Below are 13791 nucleotides of genomic sequence, written 5' to 3' on the forward strand. Positions count from 1 at the left end.
GTCAATTCTTGGTGCAGAAAGGAATGGGGCTCAATTTCCTGTCCTGTACCACTTCCGATTCATATTGCCCTTATGCATTAACCCTGTTTACGAAGACCATGGCCATCCAAGCTTGGCTCTTTCTTCACTATCAAGAACATTTTGAACGTCCAAAAGAATTCCTAATTGGTACAAAATGAATTGTTTAAGCAATGTGGATGGTTGCTGACTGGGTATTTCTGACATAGCGTTAACGTAGCTACAGCTTAGAAAAGCTTGCAATTTGCCAGTACCCTGGGCTATGTTTGAATCGGTTACCAAAACTTAGAACAATAGGGTACCATAATTTGCCTCCCTTAAGAAAACTCTCTTCCCTTCAAAGGTTTTCCTTTGCCAAATGCAACTCTCTCAAGGGTCTCAAGCTGCACACACCTTTTTCTCCTCATGATACATGTAATAGATGAACAGGATGCTGTCGCGCATTCCATCACTCCCAGTGAATTGCTCAAGTGCAACTCGAACATCCATCCATTTATGAGGCTTCCAATTCCTCCACCATTGCAAGGTTCCGGTTTTAACCCAAACTGACTGCAATGCAATCACACAATTTACAGGAGTAAGGAAACTGCATGACTCTCTTTCTTTTCCCAAATACTCTTTTTTTGTGACCACAAGAAATCTCTGCTGCAGGTTAGTCTGTATTGTATCAGTTAATTTCCGATACAGAATACACCACAGTGTTCAGGACACTGAAAATAAAATGAAACCCGACAAAACTGGATAGAAAGGCACTGAAATAGCATGTCTACAACAGTATTAACATTTTACCTCTGCAAGAATGCAGTAGCACGCAGATACTAATTGACTCTAGTGTGCTCCTGTTGTAACACAACTTCTTTGCGGACTTTAAAGGCTTTTGACATAATCTTTTTAAACTTGATTAAACCCCTGGACTCCAAGTGTTTTTAATCACATGAATTCCAGATGTCATTTGGCAATTAGCAATGAAGGGACCAAAAATGTGAATGAATCTGAAAAGAGCCAAGGAGTCATAACAAAGGGAACATCAAACAAAAGTGCTGCTATTTAAGTGCTGCTATTGATGTTTGCATCATTGTTTTATTTATGCAAGTTACATTAATCCCTTAGCGGTCACAGGGAGGGAAAGTTCACCTACTTGAGTCACAGTTTCAATTAAGAAGTTTCATCTTGTGGAATAATTCATACAGTGTTCCACTTGCAAATGTTCCTCTGTGGATTCAAGGTTTTAGTGTACTCAAATTATGCTGACCAATGCTTCATTTGCTCCTATACAAAACTATCAGCTAATGTTTTTAGATAACGATTGCTGCCCCATGTTTGATAAGCTGCTATCTTCCCAGAGGGAGCTCAGACAGTGATAATCCAGGAACACTGTCGTAGCCAGAAATAAGGACAAGAATATAAAGCTGACAGTAAGTTCAGATTGGTACATCAGAAATACATTATGGATGCCTAGTATCGATAGATGTGTTCAGTAGACAAAACATAAGTGTCCTCTCTGCTTACCTGCTCAATAGCCTGTTCGTAGTGCCTAAAATTCTCCAGTTCCCGCTTTGTCCTTTCACTGAGCTGCTGAAAAATCTGCTTTCGCCATGCTGCTGTCTGTGCTGGAGTCATAGACAGAGATAGAGATTGCACAGAGGATGACAAACCTAGAACAGAACCAAAACCAATAAACTCCAGTTAGCCTTGAATACAGTCCTGTGAAAGGAAAAACACAATGCTGCTTTGAACACTGGACTGGATCAACTCAATCTAACATAATTTTTCTAATTATTATCCTTTGGAATGAACGTATTACAGCCAAACTTTCTAAATGATGCATAGAAATGAGATCACCAGATGATTATGTAGAATCTTTCAAAGCCATAACCTTGTAAAAGTGTGAGTTTTGTCACTGAACTGCAAGATAATTATGAGTGACACATTAAATACTGGGATGCCACAGTTCATGGTTTATTTTGAAAATACAGTTATATTCTGCCATCTTTCAAGAATCTAAATTCTAATACCATCCACTTATCAGCCGGGCTAACATTCACAATGCCTCTGAGTAATTTCTGTATCTTTATCTTACCCTTGTCTCAGTAGGAATGGCAGGTGTGAGGCAGTTATTTGTTGCACCTGCATCTCTCAAGAGAGCCCTTTTCACTGCTTTCAGTTAATATTCTCTGATATTATGGGTTTTGCCTGAAGTTGCAGTTTCAGTGCAATCAAAAATGAGATGCAGATTATTTTACAAAATTCTTACAGAAACTCAGAGAAAATATCAACTTTACTTTTATATATCTCAATCCCACAGTGCTGTGCAGCACTATCCTCAGACATGGAATGTATTAACAAACTGCAATAATAGTAAATGGGTAATGAGACATTCTGCACCATGGTTTTGTTCAAAGAAACCAAACCAACATTTTCTGTAAAGAGCATTGGGAATTAGGGTCTGTTGTGGTGACTGGATAGTACCTGATGGAACCGTGAACCATTTCAATGGGCTGTGCAAATCGACGAGACAGCCTCCCCCAGACACCCAGGCCCACAGTGGGTGCTCATCGGCTCCGTACTGTTGTTCTTCTGCACCCACTGAGAACATGCCAAGGGAGGACAGGCTGGATGTTTCTGTAAAGGTGCTGATGGAGAGGACTGGGTGCTTTTGGGCCTCCTTCAAGTCAATGTTTGTCCACTGCAGTTCTGCAGAAGGGCCTGGGTTTGTAGATTTATGCATTTCAAGATTAGCTTTCTCATTATTAGTCGAAGCAACAGTAGCTTCTCCTTGATCAGAGTCCAGAGGATCCGCAGTCACACTTGCATGTATTTCTGCTGTCTGGTTGCCCGTGCCATTACCACTGCTGCTGGCTGCAGCTCCCATCGGGGGAGTGTTGGCAAGGTTCATGGGTACACTTGGAAGCTCTGTGTCAGAGGAAGTATCTGCATCCCCCTGAATGATCGCATTTGTTTGGTTCTGAATATCGTCAGTAAAGAAGCAGCCAGCACTGAAAGACAAATAGATAATTAATTAACTATCATTCAAAGCATTATAAATTAGCACAGGCATGACACCACAGACATACAGAAATCAACCTAGTGTTTCAGCTTTTGGAGAGAATCAGCAGACTTGTTTTCTGAAGGTCAAACTCCATCATGAAGGGAAAGGAGTCTAACACAAATCTGGCAGACCGCTCCAGTAAATCTGAAACGTAGGAAGATATTTCATTGATCTTTTCAAACAATGGGGGGTGTTGGCTGCCTACAACTCTCAAGAAAACACAGAAGCAACATCACATTTTCTGGATATGAAATAATGAATAGGATTTTTTTAAAGCCCATTATTAACTTTATTATTTTTGTCTTCGCTAGAGAGGGCTTCTACTCACAGCCCACTCTGACTCAAACAAGTAGGTTCTGCAGCACTCCCAGCTTCATTGGCATGTCTTGCACAGCCAAGAGGCCATCAGTCAGACAGGAGTTACTGATTTAATCTCTTTAGGAAAGGAAATGTACAGAGACACTCAGGAGAAGGATAATTCCTCAGCAGAGGTGACACTCCTTCATGATATTTCACAGATAGCATTTTCTCTTATTAGACACCAGTTCCAGATACTGATAGTAAAGCCCAGAGAAACACGCTTTACTGCAAGCATGCAGCAAATTCCAAAGTGGAAGCTTTGGTTTCTACTCCAAGTGCAACATCTGCTGCTTATTGTTAATTTTAATGGCAAAAAACGCAAATGCTTTTTGGCATACATAATTATTAGATACGCCTTCCCCACCCCTCCTTGTCTGTACCATTTGAATATAAAGAAATATTTCCTAGCATTGAAACTCCTGGCGTACAAGTCCCAAGCAAGTATTTTGCTAAGTACCTGAGCAGACTTGTTGAGCTCCCGGTCTGAGATCTGTCACTCTCTCGGCCAGATACAATTGCCTTCCATGCCTTCCCACTGAGCTCGCTTGGTGTGACGCCTTGACGGAAATAAATTGCTCTGTCGTCGCAGCCAATTCCCCAGACCTAGGGACTTGGTGAAGGAAATGCCATGGAATGCAGGTAGATACCAGCTACAAAGAAGGTGCAGTGGTGGAAAATAGAGCACAAAAATCTGGTGGACAGAGTGTTTTCCTTTTGTGTTCTTCCTTAATGCTGACACTGTAGATGCAGTATAAAATTCTGTACCATCAAGAGAAAACTGCATCTGGAAGTGCCATACAAGAGATGTGCTGACTGTTCATCTTCTGGTGAAGAATTCAGACATGCATTCCTTCCTAGCAGTTCCAGCACATGGACCTCTTGTTCAGCTGTCCACACTGGCACTGCTGACAGTCCTTGCCACGTGTGAATACTGTCTGTACAAAGGGGAACGTAAATACCCTCATAACTGGTATACACCTGTCTTACCTGGTTATTTAAGCCTACAGTTACCATCATCATTTCTCCAATCATTTCAATCCAGCTTGTTCCACAAGGATTATGTGAGTTCACTCCTCTTCTAAACCACACCTGCAACAGCAAAAAGTCTAAATTTTGCTCCTTCTGCATTAGCAAGCAGACAGCTGGAGTTTAGTTTCTTTAGGGGATTAATGTTAATCTCTAATACTGACTTGCTGCTTTGCCTTACGAAGTCTCTTACCTCCTTGGTTCTCCTTTATCAGGCAAAGATAAAATCACTGCCTTAACAGTACCCAGACTGTGTGTCCTTGTGACCAACTGCAGCCAGAACAGCCCACAAGGAAACCTTTTGTTATGACTTTCTGTGGAGTTAGTTTCTCTGACACTGGAAAAATGTCTTCTATTACATGTCACCTGTAGGCTATTTTTGATCACTCTGAATGGGCTTCTAAATAGTGTTGTGTTCAAACCCTACGAGCAGGGCTGACAGAGGGAACTGTCAGAGGGATCTTTTCAGTGGTACAGCTCTTTAAATTGTCTCCCCTTAGATTAGTTTCTACCAATCCAAAAGTGCCTGTGGGCTGGGTATCTGGAAAAATTTCCATCTGTTTAGCATATGGCCATATAGTGGCAAGCAGCTACTTTAGAAGTTGTTGGTTGAATCATGTAACAGTGTACTTATCTTATGGCAGATCTGAAGAAGAACGTGCCAGCTTATCTACATTTATTATAGTGGTTTTATCTGGCAGATAGAGCAGGCTGGACACAGACCGTTACCATGGCTCACCCTGACATGCAGTAACTCATTGAACCAGAGTAACTCAATTACTTAAACGGCTATATGTACACAGAATTAATCTATGTTTTTGAATTCAGTATGAAGGGATTTGATTGCTACCAGCACAAGAGCACTCCAGTACATTCTTCAAGATGTTAAGACTTTCAAGATTCCCTGCGAGGAGCAGGGAATTGGACTCAATGATCCATATGGGTTCCTTCCAACTTGAGATATATAGGAGTCTGAGGTAAAAACCCACTGAGAAAGTAATCATACATACACATAACAGATATCTCACTTAATAAATACAAAACCCTCTACATTAAAAGGCTAATGAAGAGGGAACTGTTAGAGTAGGAAGATTAAAAAACAGGATAATATAGGAAAGTGTAGATGAAAATATTCCCCATGCTGCTTTTGATGTAACCTTCAGACCATGTGGAAACATGACCGAGCAGCTAGAAGTCCCTTCAATTACGATGCTTAATATCCCCTAGAAGTAGGCCCCTTATTACATCCTCACCAACATCCCCATTGACCTGCCACATCTGTCTGACTTGCATTTAGAAAATTCCTTCCAACAGAAAAGCAGAAAGTCTTCCTTAATTTAAGGAAGTCTTCCCTAACACAACTACCATGACTGCCTACTCTATGACAAACCATTGAGTATTCCCATAACAGTGGGGGGGACTGGAATTCCTCAAACCATGGGAATGGAGAGTCCAAATCAACATTTCCCATGAAAGTTACATGCCTGTTTGAGGGAAGCACACACAGAAAGGAGAGAAAAAAACAGAACCAGAGCATGCCACCTCTTACTTTTCTATCTTTTGTAACACACCACACCACATCAACACCCACTGAGACGTGCATAATCCCATTTTCAGGGCTTGGAGACTCCACAATACTCCAGGAAATTCCTGCAAGAAACAAAACCCAGAAGGCATTGTAGGTTAGTTTCTTATTCAACACTACAAATCAAAGGGGTTTCCAGTTGTATTTAACAAACTTTACCTTGAGGGTTATTCCTATCAATTCCTTCTCTCACAATAGCTTGCCCTTCCCAAAGAGTTGCCCAAAGGAGGTCATATGGTCCACAGCTGACCTGTACAACTTCCCCAGGAGTGGTGATTAAGGACCACACAGAACCTTCTGGATTGTGATGGCAGACGTTTTCCCTGTACCATAACTAGACAAGTTTTTAAAAAAAGCAAATAGATATTAGAAAAATACCACTACAACAATGAAACCATTGAGACAAGCATGAAGACAAACTGGAAAGAACTGTTCTTGTTTAGCAACAGGATTTTTTTATGCAGTGTATGCACTTTGACCTTTAAAGGTATTCTTTTGATGTTGACGGTGTAGTTGAAGACTATTTCCTTATGTACTAAGGGAGGAGACTTTTCTACAGCCTAGCTTTTATCATGGAAGTGAATCTGGATTGGGTACAGTAACCTATTGCTACAAGTTCTGTGTATATTTCAACACTTAAAAAACATTGCAGTGTATTTCAGGGCATGTTATATAAACCAAGAATGAAGAAATATACAACACAAAAATGTTACTGTTAGATAATAGCTTGACCTCACTTTTACTGAACAGAGCTGCCACAATATGGGTACAAAATTCCATTCTCTGTGCAGCCTCCAGTGACATCCAGTCCACTTGCTAATCTTGGTCCTACTGTCTGTGCACTTTTCTACAGACCACAGGCAAAATTGTAAAGTTAAACATAGAAAGCATCCTGCATTAGTTGTATGACTGCTCTAAAACATGACTGCTGAGTGCTAAATCCTCATTTTTTAGAAATACTTTATTTCTCTGGGAACTTTTCCTTGGGAAATTAAAGCATTTTACAATGTCAGTCAAGTAAGCCTGTAGAGTGGGATGCTTGTCACTTCTTACTGGGAAGTATGGAGCATAAGGAATTTTATTTCAAATAATTTAACCAAGATTGCTTGCCTCTCCAAGCAGTGTCCAGTGTGACTGAAATCTCAAGCTAGCTGTTAAAAGTACTACACTCTTCCCTGTGACACCACAAGTTAGAAATTGTCTAGAGACAAAGGAAGGCTGCTCAGATACATGCTGTAAGGATGAAGGAAGGAAACCAAGAATCAAATCTTTACAGCACTGAGCAAAAGTGGAGAGACCTTATGGTAGGCCTAAAAACAAACAAACAGATGTATAGTTTTCAATAGAAAATAAATTGAAAACATTCCAAAGCTGGATTCCACATTGCCAAGTCAGGAAATTACAATTTTCTGAGCAGTAAGTCTTAGAAAACCATTTTGTAAACTCTTTCGTGAATCATTCCTGACTATCCACCACAGAGACATGGCACAATGCTTTGCAAAGATCTCTGTTGAGTTTTAAGGCTCCTTCTCTTTGTTACTGGTGCCATAGTCTGCATTCTGGGCATTTTTTTTCAGCATAGAAAACACTACTCAGCCCAAGTTTTTAAGATTCACTTGTTTATAGAGGTTTAAGGCTAGCATAAACCATCAACCCTAGGAGATACTAAGCCTTTCCATTTACAACACAAGTCGTTACGTAATGTAGTCCCAAAGCAGCTTTTACATCCTCTGCCAGGTGCACAGTGTAGTTCCTTACCAACGTAAGATGATAACAAACCTGCTTTGCTTTAAAAGCATTTAACTCCTTGTCAGTAGTAACGTATATTAGAAAACTTAGGGAACATGCACATACCCTTCCTTGTAAAGAAACCGCCCATACTGACAACCGGCCAACAGGCTCATCGGTGATTTCCCATCCTCCAACGGAGATGTCATTGAAAGGGTCTGGCAACTGATCTGGATCATCATGTGATACAATCTGAAGCAAAAAGAAGGGAGACTGAGGAGTCACTGCAAACAGACAGGTGATCGGCTGGTGGCCTAACTTGTTTCTTGCAGATTGGTTTATGTATCGCTTACTAAAGTGGCTGAGCACGGAGATTCTTCCTCTCATTCGAGGCTGCCATATGCAGAAAGAGGGGAAACACTGTCGAAACAGCAGAAAAAAGTCTGTTTCATCCCCTAACTAAAGGAAATTTTTACTCACAGAACACTGCATACAGACATTCTTTGAATTGGAAAGCTGGAACATCACAAAGTACAATTTTTGTACATTCTTAGAATGGCACAACAATTATTGAAGAAGTTATTCATACAGATAAAGGACACAGCTGGTGAGTGATGCCAGACAGGTGCCACCTCGAAAGAGTGCTGTGTCAAACAACCAAAGGAAGTTAAAAAGTTGGTTTGAAATTTGCAAAGGAGCTGACCATCTAACTGCGTTGCCATGAGATTTGGCACATTATTACCACAAGTTTCTATGAAAAATCACAGCCTTCCATTTATGCTTGCAAGAATTAAAAGATGAATGTCGAGGCATCCAGGTCCAGTCTATAGAGCAGTGATAAGAAATTAATTTCCCTGCACTTATAATTTATTATTTCAGAAAATCAGTTTAGTTAGTGTTTAAAAGATATCCAGAACCTTCGCCCAAATGTCCCGTGATTTGTATCTCCTGTATCTGATCCACCTCCTGCGTCTGACACAAGAATTCCATTTCTTATCCTTTGTGTAGGTGCTGGGGAAGTCTATGGCATAAGTCCAGCCCTGCAAACAGAGGTTTTCTTGTATGAAAATCAGGACCACGGGAAAGCTTGAAATCATAACTCAGAGAAATTCTGCACAAGAGTTACTCCTACAAACACAAGTTACTGTGCATGTCTTAACAGCCCTGATTGACAGATCAGCTAATTCCATGAATGATTTATGAATCATGTCCAAATTCCTCTGCATGATATATACAGAACAAACAACACACAATAAAGCATTTTAGTTTCTTCATAGTAAAGAGCTTAAATAACAATGGCATCCAGTTGCCAGCATTTTGTGGCCTGATAAAAAAAAAAAAAAGCTTCTACAGAAGCTCCTATAGACTTCAAAAACCTCCAAACAAGATCTTTCTTTCTGTTGTACTATAGCTGAGCTATTTCCCAGAAAGAAGTAGCTATGGGAAGTTGTCTTTTATTTTTACAGACATTTTATACTTTTATAGAAGTGCCTTTTATTTTACAGACTAAGATTCCCAAAATAGATCTCTTTTTGGTATTGTTCACCTACCCCTTTCTCTGTTGGTTCCCCTCCAATATTTTCATCCACATACCAGTCAGACTCCCACTCCCAGTGTGGTGAAGGCAGCGTGAAACTGTCAAGCTGCTGGTGTTTTAGCCCGCTCACATCACTCCACTGCCAGCGGTCACTGGGCAGTAATTTCTCACAAAAGCCACCAACTGGATTCCAGCGCTGCCAGAAATAATAAATGAAATATTTTATTTGAGATCACATTATCTCATTGTACATCTACAGAGTCCTAGGGCATCAAAATTACACTTTTTTTTGTTCTGCAGTAGAAGAGGAATCAATCCCTGGGGTGAAGGAGAAAGTATTCATATGGTAAGCCCCTAGCTAACACGTCTTTGGAGGAAGCTTTTGTAAGTATCAAAGAAGGGCTGACTGCAGAGCTAGTTCCAACCAAGTCATTTTCAGATACATAAACAGGAACATCTGACGATACATTTTACTACTAGCAGTGCTTTTATCTTTGGTGATGTGTGGCACCGTGATACTGCATTAGGATAATGCTGTGTAGATGGCCTCGGGATCTCTAGTCTACTCCCCACGAGAAAGATGACCAGCCTCTTGCCTAGAAAAATACCAGAGCTTCTGTGCCAGAAACTGTGGCAAGGTAACTGCGTCAGTAAATCTGCCCTGTATCTTATGTTATACCAAGGATTTTTGGTTTTTTTTCTGAAATCTGGCTTTAATCAGTTACAGAACAAATAACTTCCTACGGTTTTCACCAGTGCAGCTGTGATTTTTCTTTTTTTCCCCATGCTCTTACCTACTATAGAAATACTGGCAAAATTTGTCACGTAATGTCTTACGTTTTAGGGCACATGGAAAATGAGTGGTTCAAAATCCTTCTATAAGTTTTATGCAAAATAGTATTTACTCTTACTAGGAATCTGGCTAAATTGCTTTGCACATTATCTGTAAAGTATTTTATTTTAATTTTGTTGTTGTTAGGTCTTGCAAAATATTTCCTTTTGTCCTTTCTAGTGTTTTGTTTTCCATTTTTCCATAGCCTAGAACAAACAAAACACAAGTTTTAAAATAACAAATAAAATAAATTTTAAAGTTTTCCATTTTTAAAATAACATGTTTACATAACAAAAGGAACATTCTTAAATGCCTGGAAAGTTGTATTTTTGTTAAATAATGCATCAAATTAGTCTGTTGTATTTTTACCCATGTAGATAATTCAATGCCTTTTCTCAGTTAAAATTTATTCCATTAACCATTAGAAAGCAGAGAAATGTGCTCAAGAAAATCCTTCAGTTTCCTCTCTCAAATAACTTCTGGTTAACTTAAAAAAACAAAATAGAGAAATTTCCTTTCAAACAGTATTTTAAAGACCTTTTTAAGTATGTCACATAGAAAGGATCATCTTAACTCTTCCATGCAAACAAGCTGGAAACATGCCTTTACTAGAGAATTATTTGAAACATTCAAAATAGCATTTTCTTCAGAATAATACGTTTTTGAGAATGTATCTTTGTTGCCTAGAAGTTACACCAGACATTTTCTTAAGGGTGTTTTGTATTTGTCACTAAGGAAAGGAACACATTGGGTGAAAAGGGTGGATGTTCCAGTCTGAAATGGCTCGCATAAAACAGGCGCAGTGCACAGTGGCACTGCTTTTGGTAAGAGAGGGAAGTATAACCTTCCTTTGGGAATCAAAATATTAAAACAACAACCTGCTATTTGGCACACATATACTCTTCAGAAACATCAGGTGAAAAATGAAAACAAACAAAAGCAAACAATCTTCCTGATAGAAGAACATGCAGAGACAGCTGACGTATGGATTTGCTGTCATTCCTTTCTGACAAATTTATTGCAGTGGCACCCGTAACATGTCCTACCTGGTTCTCATAGGTTTCTTCCTGGTATCTAATAGGAACGTCACCCGAGAACACGAAGGTGTATACTTGATGATCACAGGCTATTCCCCAGCAGCACTGTTTGACAGCAGAGACCCGTTTGAATTCCAGCTGTGTGTCCTTACAGAGCTCCCAGTACTGGCCAACAGTGGACAGAGTGTAAACCCTCCCAAAAATGTCAACAGCCCACAGAAGGGAACTGGGCATGGCCATGTCTGCAAGGCAAAAAAGAGCTATTAATGGAAATGACAGTTTTAGAAAATGCATCTTGAACCTACCCATGCAAAGCTGGCAGCCAGGTCTCTTTCAGTCAGAGCTGTGCAGTTACACCGCAGATGGCTCTGAAAATCCAGGTGAAAGACCCCGCTGCTGCCACGCTACTGTCCATCCTGCAAGAGCTCACAACATGAACAGGACAGCTTTGGCAGGCTGAGGACAGAAGCCAGCACTGAACTGAGATGAACTAGCACAGACCATTTTATGGCAGAAGGCTTCGCTCTGAAGAGCTGGTCATGCTGGTGGTGCTACACACACTGCTCCTCTCAGTTCCACAGAGCCATGATACCTTACGATATCTCCTTCCCAGCCTCCTCTTGGAGTATGTCAGCATAGCTACACAGGTACAAGGGAAAAGATGTGAAAGGGAGCTTCTCCATAAGCATGCATGTGTTTTTAATCCATGGGCATATTACCTACCGCTGCCAGGAAACCTTCTCCCACAGCGTTCTGGTGACCACTTTGGGATCTGATCTTTATTCAATCTACATAGGTGTGGTATTTATTTAAGTTACGTAGAGCAGGGTTTGACAGCAGAGACCTGGTTGAGTTCCGTTCCAGTTTTATCCCTTAGTAACCCACCATTCTCTGGGCACTGCAGCCCTACCCTTCATGGAGGGGTCAGCATTTTCTGTGGGGTAGGCGTACGCCAGGCCTCTCAGAAGTCATGAAAGGCCAGTGTATTTCTGTCACTTGGCCTTCTGAGTGCCATTAAACTGAAAAAATTTCAGTTGCTCTGTACGTCTGGCAGTCAGAACTACTGATGAGTATTCTGAACTTTCCCTCCAGTTTATTAACTATGCAGCGGGGACCAGGAGGGGAAAGGCAGAAAAGAGGACTTGGGTCCAACACAAGAAAAGGAAAAGAGGAATCCCTGCTTGGAGTCAGCGTGGAACACTGCTGCTTTGTTGCCAAATGGCAACTTTGCTTTCAACACAAGAGCCGACGGAGAGTTGCCTGCCTGCTTTCTGACTGATAACAAGTGGTGGCACAGAGGGACTAACTTGTATGGCGAACGTGAATAGCAGAGGTGAAACTGCGGGAAACAGATTCAAAGAACAGCACGGTGAATTCGCGTGGGATCCAAGGAAGGATGTTTCAGAATTCTTAGATTCCTAGAACTGCTGCTGCTAAGTACCTAAAAACCTGGATCCACCAGGTAAATAACAGGTAACTTACAGCAGCAGAGAACAAACAAGGCCACGGGAAGGTCATGAGTAAAACTCTCCTGTTAGTTGTGGCAGCATGATAAATCCTCTAGTTTTGACTTCTTTTTTTTTTTTTCCCTCTGTTGTTGCTGGGAGTATGAGGGCAAGTACTACAGCCTTTATCTGCTCTAGGACCAGCCCTTTATCCTCTTCATATCCTGCCTTTCTATGTTTGTAAAAGTAGGATAGTACAGAAGGACAAAGCTTGGAAAAAAATGGAATGTAACAAAGTGAAGATGAGGTGAAAATTATAATGTGTTTACCACTGGGAAAATAAAGGCCATGAAAAGAAGCCTTTCAGTATTAGCACTTGAAATTCTGCAAAACTGTTTTTATATCAGAGGAAAATATTATGCATTTAATCTTAAGCAACCAGAATGACAGCAAGTCTGGAGTAAAGGAAGCATTATGGATAATGCAAAGAAGATATGTGCATAGCCAGATAATAAAGTGATGCTTGGGTGTGTTAAAGGTGGGCAGTACCTGGAACACCAGCCCAAGCAGGCAGGAAAGTACGTGGATTTTGGTGAGCGCAGAAGTTGCCTGATATTCTCAGGGGAGTGGAAAAAAATCAGACCCACACCTACTAAATTCTTCATCCCTCAGCTCAGCCAGGTGATTTCTGATGGACTAAAACTACTTAAATGAAGATGATACGTTGCTAATTAAAATCTCTGACTGCCTGGCATAACACTGACTGCTACAAAATTAAAGAAAAACATCCCAACTCCTTGCATATTATACAAGCACTGAAGTTCCTCAGCAGAGAGGGGACCTGCCCCTCTCTCCCCATCTCGGCCGTGGCAGGATCTCGTGTCGGTGTCCGGGGGATGAACCACCCCAGGAGTTAACTGTGTTCCACGGTAAATGCACAGACAATTTTTACCTCCATTGCAAATGAACGCACTTGGCAAGCGGATCCAACACTCGGGTAAAGACGCGTATGCACCGCTGTATATCCGCGGGGCTCTCCAGACGCTTTACAAACTGCACAAACCGTACATGACACCGGGGAACACCCGGGGGTGCCGGTAGCGGAGGCGAACGCCTCTCTTCCCGGGCGGCATTAAGGCCAGAGCGGCTCAGGAGCCCCGCGGGCTGGGCACCG

General features: G+C 41.1%; 1 protein-coding gene across 1 annotated transcript in view; it reads right to left on the reverse strand.

Moving 5' to 3' along the window:
* Nucleotides 1–11412, reverse strand: part of TECPR1 (tectonin beta-propeller repeat containing 1) — a 21711-nt gene extending 10299 nt beyond the window's left edge. Inside the window, 11 exon segments of the mRNA XM_010084823.1 lie at nucleotides 412–567; nucleotides 1528–1673; nucleotides 2488–3014; nucleotides 3885–4030; nucleotides 4415–4516; nucleotides 6003–6103; nucleotides 6198–6372; nucleotides 7893–8018; nucleotides 8684–8806; nucleotides 9317–9499; nucleotides 11182–11412. Of these exon segments, the coding sequence (XP_010083125.1) occupies nucleotides 412–567; nucleotides 1528–1673; nucleotides 2488–3014; nucleotides 3885–4030; nucleotides 4415–4516; nucleotides 6003–6103; nucleotides 6198–6372; nucleotides 7893–8018; nucleotides 8684–8806; nucleotides 9317–9499; nucleotides 11182–11412 (2016 nt within the window).
* Between the last annotated feature and the right edge of the window lie 2379 nt (nucleotides 11413–13791).

Source organism: Pterocles gutturalis, unplaced genomic scaffold (genome assembly GCF_000699245.1).
Source record: "Pterocles gutturalis isolate BGI_N339 unplaced genomic scaffold, ASM69924v1 scaffold15050, whole genome shotgun sequence".
Taxonomy (NCBI): Eukaryota; Metazoa; Chordata; class Aves; order Pterocliformes; family Pteroclidae; genus Pterocles; species Pterocles gutturalis.